This window comes from Poeciliopsis prolifica, unplaced genomic scaffold (genome assembly GCF_027474105.1).
Source record: "Poeciliopsis prolifica strain line A6 unplaced genomic scaffold, Auburn_PproV2 SCAFFOLD002, whole genome shotgun sequence".
Lineage (NCBI taxonomy): Eukaryota > Metazoa > Chordata > Actinopteri > Cyprinodontiformes > Poeciliidae > Poeciliopsis > Poeciliopsis prolifica.
In genome coordinates this window covers 16,757,077-16,766,051 of record NW_026562377.1, presented here as the reverse complement: position 1 = coordinate 16,766,051, position 8,975 = coordinate 16,757,077, and the positions used below count along the sequence as shown (strand labels likewise).

General features: G+C 38.0%; 1 protein-coding gene across 1 annotated transcript; it reads right to left on the bottom strand.

Annotated features, from left to right (window-relative positions):
* Positions 1-9: 9 nt before the first annotated feature.
* scyl3 (SCY1-like, kinase-like 3) lies at positions 10-6,766 on the bottom strand. The gene is made up of 14 exons (XM_055052488.1): positions 6,504-6,766; positions 6,233-6,414; positions 4,975-5,160; positions 4,758-4,871; positions 4,563-4,619; positions 4,377-4,479; positions 4,173-4,284; positions 4,000-4,077; positions 3,513-3,652; positions 3,210-3,400; positions 2,070-2,241; positions 1,692-1,856; positions 833-1,611; positions 10-553 (listed from the first exon to the last, which is right to left on the bottom strand). The coding sequence occupies exons 2-14, from the start codon at positions 6,398-6,400 to the stop codon at positions 491-493; spliced, it is 2,328 nt and encodes a 775-aa protein (XP_054908463.1). The 5' UTR covers positions 6,401-6,414; positions 6,504-6,766; the 3' UTR covers positions 10-490.
* Between the last annotated feature and the right edge of the window lie 2,209 nt (positions 6,767-8,975).

Here is an 8,975-nt window from a genome sequence, read left to right as displayed (position 1 = left end):
AGACAGAAAAACTTTTGGAAGCAAAATGTTTATTTCACTACCAACCAAAAAAGCTCAAATAAATAGATTTTCTATTTCACATTCATTCAAAGTGCAAGCCTTCAAGGAATCAACCTTTGTCCTGCTGAAAATTTATCTTGAGCTTGATGCTAACAGTTGATTTGGCACATAAAAAAAGAGCAAATGAACGCAATGGCATTTACCTCTAGTTAGGATCTTTAACCATTATTGAGGTGAATAATGTCAACTGGCAAACAATTACAAATGGCTTCTTCTGTCCAAGTCTAGCACCATCGGGCAGCCCATGTATCACCACATCTCCATAATAAACAGTGATAATAGATTTAGGGCCTTCTTGATCAGACTGCATCATTTTATCAGAAGTTTCTTCCAGCTTTGTGGGATAGTGGGACTCCAGATGTGGTGCATGGATTAAAGGTTTCCAGTGGTTGAGAGTTTTGCTCCAGATTGAGTTTTGTGTCAGTCGTCATCACCAGGCATTCTCGTCCTCCCAGTTGAGGTCATCTCCATCTCCCCAGCCATCTGCTTCAGCCTTAAAAACAGATCAAAACGGGTACATTTGAAAGCCATCGAAACTTGTTTCAGACATAAAACCACCATTCTTTGGGCATAAATTAAGCAGAATGAAGACTTTCAATTGTGCAAGTTAATTAGTTGTAACAACTAAACATATAATTCATCTAGTGACCCACACACATTTGATCATTAACTGAATTGGTTTTTCCGATTACAAATACAACTTTAAGATAATAAGTCTCTACATAATGTTTCATCTACCATAAATGGATTCAATAACAATTGAAAAACCCACCTCAGACTGGTTCACTGCTGCAAACTTGGCATTGAGTGTTACTGCATCAATGGCTGAGCCTGTCTCAAGAGTTTTATCTGAAAAGACTGCTGACGTTCCTGCGATATGCATACTTCTCTCCTCTAGAGGCAGCAGAGAGGTTGAAGATAACTTGATGTCCGGCACCATGTCTGCAAACAAATCCAGTTCTGGGTCTTGCTCTACCTTCTTTTTCACCTTAATAGTGAACTCATCCCCCAGACCTGTTCTGTCGCTCTTCATTGGCACTGTTGATTTGGGCACTGGGACTGACGGGCTTAGTGGTTTCTGGAAATCTTCTTGACTCCAGTCATTGTCCCATGAGGAAGTATTCTTGCCCTTGTTTGACTGATACAACGCCGAGGTCAGCTTTAGGGGTTTAGAGGATTTCAGTGTCACTGGTTCAGGAATCTGATCAGCGGATGTAGTGGTGCTCCCTCTGGAAGGTGTAAGAATCAGTGAATCTGCAGAAGGGGAGAGATCCAACGTCGATTCAGGGTCCTCAAAGTCATCCCAAGGCTCCTCCTCTGCATTTTCATCTGGGAGTCTGCTGCTAATGGCATCAGCTCCCTCTGATGTCTCGATGTGGATGTGGACAGACTGTGCATTTCTACTTTCTCCGGCCTCGTTTTCACTCCAGTCAGGCCAGTCCTCCACAGGGCCCTCTAGCCTGTGAGCCTGCTCCGAGCCAAGGAGCACTTCCTGTCTATTATTATCTTGATGAAAGCCGTTTAAGGTTAAAGGCATTTTTCGTCCGTTATCTGGAAAACACAACAAAGAGGCCACACTGAATTTCAGCTACAATAAAATTGACACAACAGGAACAGCATAAAGGTCTTACCAGATGATGGCGGAATCACCCTCGGCTTCTCTTGTGTGCCTGTCAAGTTTCCCACGTGGCCGAGGACTGAGCCTTTGGCCTCTGAGGGTTTGGGGAGCATATTCAGGATTTTGGAGGGTTGAATCATCTGAGAGTTTGAGCTTCCAACTATGTGGACAGGAGAAGCTAAAGACAAGTAAAATATCATTAGTATGTGCTAACAGTAAAAACTGTTTCTACCCTCTATATGCTAGTAAGCAAATATTATTTTATACTTGTTTACAAATTTTAAAATGAATTAAATTAATCTAGATAATCCTTTTGAATACTAATAGTGGAGTCCAACATTATAAATGTAGAGTCCAATAATCCTTTTTATCTCAATAAGGAGTTCCTTACTTTCAGGTGTGACCTCTGCAGACCTGGTAAAACTTGGTGTTGTGCGTTTAAAGACCTTGCTTCTGTCTCCACCAACAACCACGTGAGCTCCCAGCAAAGGCACCAACACAGCAAGACTTTGCAGTGTCATGGCAACCAGAGAGTCATTGGTGTCTCTCATGCCCAACAAAACCTGTAGCCAGTAAAAAAAAGAAAAAAAGTGTAGACTAAATTTAGATTCAGATAATATATAAAGCACTAGGTTGCATCCACACAAAAATGGTAATTGGATTTATAAGAATGCTTAAAAATAAAAGCTGATTGAAGAGGTGCAGAGAAAACGTACAGAAATATGAAAATAAGGTAGACTGAAAGAAATAAAGGTTTGGATAACTTCTCCAGAAGTGTAAATTACATTAATGGTTTTCGTCATTCTATGGATGGAGAAATTGTTTTCAAAAATAACATTCAGGATTTTGAAGGAAAACAAAACGTGTATATTTTTAAATTACAAGGGATGGTATGGTCATGTTGTCCAAATTGTATTAACTGTTTTTTTTTTTTTTGTAAATTGTAATTAAAATGGATGCTACTTTAAACTCGACGTCAAATGCAAGCAGGTGTAAAAAGAGCAGAAAGGGACCAAGATTACATTTGTGGGGAACACCACTTGGGCAAGCTATTGATGACAGGTTCTTCATTTAAATGGTGAAGATTTGGTCTGTTGATTACTCATGGAAGGTGACTACTTTTGTTTGGTAACTTTACATCAACTAGTTTAAGCCCTTAATTTCTTATGGACTCATTGTGACATAACATGAAATAAATCTGAAAGAAATGTAACATTGATATAGTCTCTCTATTACTTTTTTTTTTATCAATTTCACAACCATGTAGGTAAGTGATGGCAGTGGGGTTTACGTGCCAAAAATACTGCAATCACAATAACAGAAGTAGCATTTGGTAATAAAAAAATAGGACAAGTATAGTCAACTTTGGTTAATAATATGTGGCATAATTTTTGCCCCAACTAACAGGACCAAGACTACAACTAAAACAAATTATTTTCTGGTCTAGCTGTTAACACTGCACTAAATTAAAACAAATCTAAAACATCTTGACACCTGTGTATTCAGCAATAATATAGAACTGCGCTTTTACCTGAGGTAAAACCTGATTTTTTAGTTCATCATGGGAAAAGAATTCGGCATAGATGTGGATGTGAGTCAAGAGCACAATCCGAATGTGCTCTTCATTTATTTTGTAGAGTTTAAGCAGCTGAGGAATCACATGTTTCCGATGAAGGGTCACAGATAGCAGACAATCCTCACTGCCGTCACCTTGACTGGAATCTGTCCACAAAGGTGAAATTATGAGTTTTTAAGTCATATTTTTACTTGTTTAAACATTTAAACGACTCTGTTTCAAGTTACTTGACATATTCTCAATACAATGCCATATTACCCTTTTTTGGTCTTAACAAATGAGGGAGGAAGCTCTTGACAGCCATGGGTTCTGCAAAAACAAGGGAGTGGAGAAGTTTGGGGACAAGGCGTGAAGCAATCAGCTCTTCAGGAAGGTTCTGGACACGGTCAAGGAGAAACCTGAAATATATATTAAAAAAAAAAAAAAGTATGTACGGAAGATAAAAAAATCAAGACGTCGTTAAAATTTACAATCCCTTTTCAAAGCATTCAGACTCCTAAAGTGGTTTAAACATTAGTCCCATTGCAGGAATACAGTTTTATGCATTTTATTGTATTGTATGTGATGGATGAAAGTTGAAAGCCTAAAGAATGTAATATTTATATTCAGCCTCTTTTACTCTTGCAGCTTACAGTATGTGGTTATAACATGACAAATGTACAATATCTTGCAGGATATCAATACATTTGCAATGCATTGTAAATTATGAGTACACCTAATATGAGATTTAAACAAAACAAATTACTTAAAAAATTCATTTTTTTCTTCTTCGGTTTTCAGCGTTAGGGTCTTCAGAAAATTCATCACTTCCAGAAAGTCGTTCCTGTTCACAGAAAAAAAAAAATAACCATGTGTTTAAAATCCGAGTTTTGTCAGTTTAAAATGCTGCAAATGCATGTGAAAGAAATGCACAAAAACCTGAAGAAACTGTGATTGAGCAAGGTGCTGACTGGAGGTCGAGCCTGGGGGTCAGAGTTCAGCAGGCCTGCCTGCAGGGTTTTTGTCAGACTGTCAGAGAGCTCTTGTGACACTAAAAAGAACACAGAAAAGAAGAGCAGAGTAAGTAGATGAAGTGAAATTTAACAATTTGCAATCAGATTTTATCAAACCTTATTTACTCACCATAGTCATTCAGCAGAGGGAGCAGAGCCTCCATCATTGTACCAAACGAGTAACAGTCCCGAGCGTGAGCATGCCTGTCTGGAAGGATTTTAAAGCCTTCCACCTGTTAACAATGTCTTTTTTTCAATGAAAATGTAGGAGGGAGAACTTTTTTCACATTTTTGTAATAAAGTCAAACCCACTGACCTGCTCTTCAGGAGGGACACAGGAGGTCTCTCTAGCACTCTGAATGCTATCTAGAAACTGACACAGAAATAAGTCAAATTAACTGATCCGTTGAAAACTGAGTTTCCAAAACGTCTTTACTCTTTTGACATGCATGTGAAAATCCTCCCAAAGAATGTTTGATAACAATGAATTTGCCATTACTCCATCTTATACCTCTGGAGTTGCTTCAGAGAACTTGCACACAGTTTCCATCCCTCCCAGCTTCCAGTGGCCGTCTTCACTGACGAACACAGAGGAAACGCAGACGTTGTTGTGGCTCGATTTACCCTGAAGAACAAGAAGCATCCAGGTTTTAACACAAGGGAGGCAAACAGAAAATGTCCACCCAAGTTGCTGGCAACAGAAGCAAATGGATCCTCGTCTCACTCACCCTCTCGTGCAGAAAGATGAGTGCCTGCAGGACGTCGTAGATGCCAGCGCAAATTTCCTCTGGGGACAGGCTGTCCAACAGCAGCTCCAGTGGCTGGACGTGTTCCGTTACGAGATGGATGCCGCCGTCCTGCACCGAGCAGGACAGGAAGCGCAGCAGACACGGGTGCCTCAGCGTCTTTAGATGCTGCAGATCGTGAAAAGTGGGTTAATTAGTTGTGCACTTTAATTGATTCTGTTGCATTTGTTTTGAGCATTTCAAATGCTTAATATTTTATGAATGCAACTTAAAGCATCAGACGTTCACAAGCTCTTCAAAGCAGTCAAACCAAAGCCTATTTCATTAAGAGGACATTGTGTTTTTAAACACATTTCATTACAGAAAAAAGTCAGTATATTTTTGCTTTGGAATTGCAGAGTCATGTGAGCCTCTAGAAGAAACTGTGAACAGGAAGGTGAATTTGCAGAAACTTTGAGAGCTTCTTTTCAAGGACACATTTCAATATTTTTATCCCTGAGCCACTTGGATATCACTTCTTCCCTAAAACATAGCGCTTGATAATCACACCAGTACATGCAGGGCACTGAGTCTTAAGAACCTTAAGTTGGATATACCAGCTTCGTTGAATCGTCTACAAGAAATGCCCCACTCTTTCTCCCCCCACGACTCTTTGTGTCATTTCTTGGCTATGAATTGCTCTCCACTAGTGAGCCAATTATTGATTTGAGTCCAACCTTTCTAACCTGATATGCTCTTTAAACATTAACTATTGAAAATGCCACTTGTTTCATTACATATAATCTTGGTTGACAAATAAAGAAGGATTTGAGGCAAATTCCTATTTAAGTAATCTTCCACCGTAATCAAAATGAAAGCGCTAACAACCTTGTTCAAACAATGTTCGCAGGTCATGCAGTAGCAGGAATAAAACAATGCACAAATGAGTTTTGTGATTATCCTCCGTTAAGCAATTTGCTGTCATGAAAAGTTATCAAAAATGAAGACTTATTTTAATCTTTAACTTGTGTATAAGGCAGTTTCACAAAAGATTACTTAATCTTTGAGACTTTTACATTAAATAAAAAACATGTCTGTAGCTGATATTTTTATTTATTTATTGAGGAGGCAAAATCTACATCGCCACACTGAACGAAATTATTTTGCAGACTAATCAATGATAACTTATTATAAGAATCAGAAAATGCAGCAAGTGCAAATATTCCCTAGCTCCAGAGAAAGGCCTTTTATGCGAGCTCACCTTAGCAGCTTTGTTGACTTTGTCTTCATTGTCCCGCTTGTGAACAAACACAGAAGCGGGCTTTCCGTCCTGGAGAACCGCCGAGTACATGGTGGGTCCGGAGGGCAGGGTCAGCAGCGGCTCCTCCAGCAGAGTGCAACCCCGCGCCGCGCTGCTCTCTGCACCCATGGCCGCTCGTCTTCCTGCCGAACACGGGTAAACGAACCGGTGGGACTGCTTGCCTCTTACACACGTACACGTGAACACCTGTTTGAGGGTGAGGCGAACGTACCTGAGATCCTGGACTGGGTGGACCAGCAGCAGCTCCGTGCTCAGTTAGCAGCTGCTGCTACTGTCGCCTCGCTGGCTAACCCAGCAACGCTAGCCAAGCTTGTCGGCCGCTCTTTCTCGTCCAAACCGTCATTTTTATATCACAGGCTACTGCTAATTTAAACAAATGCATTAACAATATATTAGAACGCTAAAAAACACACATAACTCCTGTTTATCGTTCGACTCTAAACCTTCAACTGTTTCTGCTGTAAACACAGGTACTTCCGGGAACGACTGAACCATCAAACAGGGGCGGGGGTGTGTGAAGATAAAAAGTATCAGTGATAGCACAGGGTTAAAGTGCTATAAATAATGCATGAAACGTGTCAGGCATTATATTTGAAAACATTCAAGCATTATATTGGGAAAATGTATCCTTGAATTAGCTTCGGCTGTTTAACACGTTCGCAGCTGATACACCTCATGTTTCACTGAGTGGTTGCAACCAAAGTGGTGCGAGATAAGGCAGGTGACTCCCACATGGTGTTGAAGATGAACATAGAGAACCAGACATGTGAAAAGTGAAATGCATTTTCAAAAAAAAAAAAAAAAGCGCTTCATTTTGTCTGGGTTAAAAAAAATGTGGTTTGTCTGAACATTTAGGTCGAAAATATTAACAGCTAAGAGAGGTTCAGAGAAGGCCTGTCTGTCGGTTTTGTGCTTTCAAATGATGAGAACAGCATGCTTTAAAGATGATTCTGGCTCTTTTAGTCATTTTAAAAATATAATGTTCACGTAGCAACCAGCAATGTGTTGAAAACATATTAGTTGAGGCCCCTGTTTTGGTTAGATATAGAAGGATCTTAGGAATAATAATAATAAAAAAAATAAGAAGAGTTTTCACTGTGTTTGAGAAAATGGAATGATTTCCTGGATGTAAGCAGACAAAATTAGTGTGTATATCATTTTACTATGTTCAGCCTTAATAATAAGGTAAAGAATAGTTCCCCTTTCCAGTTAAGGATTCAGATGGAGCCACTTCCACCTCACCACAATGGAGCCTACTGAGGTGATTTGGAAATCTGATCAGTACTTCTTATTTGTCCATTCCTTAATTTATTTTCTTTTTAGCATTTTTGGACATGTCCTGTAAGAAGTAATTTTCTTTTTGGCTTTGAGACAAATTGTGATCCACATATTGCACACTGTGGTAACTACTGATGTAATATGGTTAATACCACAATATTTGAAAGTAACTTAATATTTTGCCCACATTAAATGTATTAAAGCCTATCATGCCAAAGTGTGATAAAACTTTTAACTAATCATGCAATTAAACTTTTCCAATAGTAACTTCTTAAATTATTGACTGGTAACTAGCAAAGCGTAAAGGAACACTTATTTGAAAATGACACCTCCTAGAAATTAATTCTTGATTATTTATCAGTCTATAGAATTATAACTTTTTACATCTACACATTATGTTTAAAAAATATATTTACAATATATTTTTCAATTGGGTTTTCCAGCCATACTAAATTACCTAAAAAGGTATTATAATATAAGCAATTATTTAAGAATTAATAAATCTTAAATGCTTTTTTTTTTTAAAGTGATATGTCAATCAAATAACTTACCTCCTCATTGGTATTACAGGATAGGATAAGAAAATCTTGATCATAATGTATGCAAGTTATTACATTACTGGCAATTATTGTATTGTTGGTTGCCACATTCAGCGTTGTGGTATTGTTTTAATTACCACACCATTGATGTGCAGCGTTTAATTTTGTCATCATAATGATCAAAAAATTTGATACCACTGCAACCATGAATATGTGCCACTTTGGAATGCAGCCATTTATATTGTAAGAACTTTTGTTCTTAGCAACTTTAGCTGAGTTTTACAAAAACAATCAAGCTTATGAATGCTGCCTACCTACATGTTAGGTTTAAGTCATAATTCAGTGAGCTTGATGACTTTCAGAATCACTTTTAGTTCAGTTTACAATCACCTGTTATGAAGTGTTACATTTAAGAAAGGGGGCATTCAGAACAGCCCGATTGTGTCTTCTTTAGACAAATAGAAAAATCATGTTTTTTGCTTTTGTTCAAGTCATGTTTTCATTTCAAAATATTATCTAAATATTATTTAAATGTACATATCTTGCTTTATGTATAAATATCTCATTAAAACCATTGCAATTGTTAAAATTGTTCTGGTACTAAAAACACATTGTTTTAATCATTTACCATTTACACTAACAAGCAGCATGCACGATTTATTTCATTTTGTACTCAGGTTTTAAAACCTGAGTACAAAATGTGAGAAAATGTTGCAAGATCAAGATGAAACTAGAAGGTTTGATCTTTGAACTGCTATATCAGCATTAGATCTATGGTAAGGAAAAAAAAAAAAAAAAAAAAACTTCCTTGCAGGAAGTAGTGGTGTATTTCTGTTGAGAAACAAAGCTTGTTACCCCAGTGACAA

What these genes read in the sequence shown, in the direction of transcription:
- scyl3 (XM_055052488.1), bottom strand. Translation starts at nt 6,400, where the DNA reads ATGGGTGCAGAGAGCAGCGCGGCGCGGGGTTGCACTCTGCTGGAGGAG. An exon ending in TCTCTGAAGCAACTCCAGAG is followed by an intron (nt 4,620 to 4,757) that starts GTATAAGATGGA and finishes TTTCTGTGTCAG; the next exon opens with TTTCTAGATAGCATTCAGAG. An exon ending in GGTGATTCCGCCATCATCTG is followed by an intron (nt 1,612 to 1,691) that starts GTAAGACCTTTA and finishes TGTGTTTTCCAG; the next exon opens with ATAACGGACGAAAAATGCCT.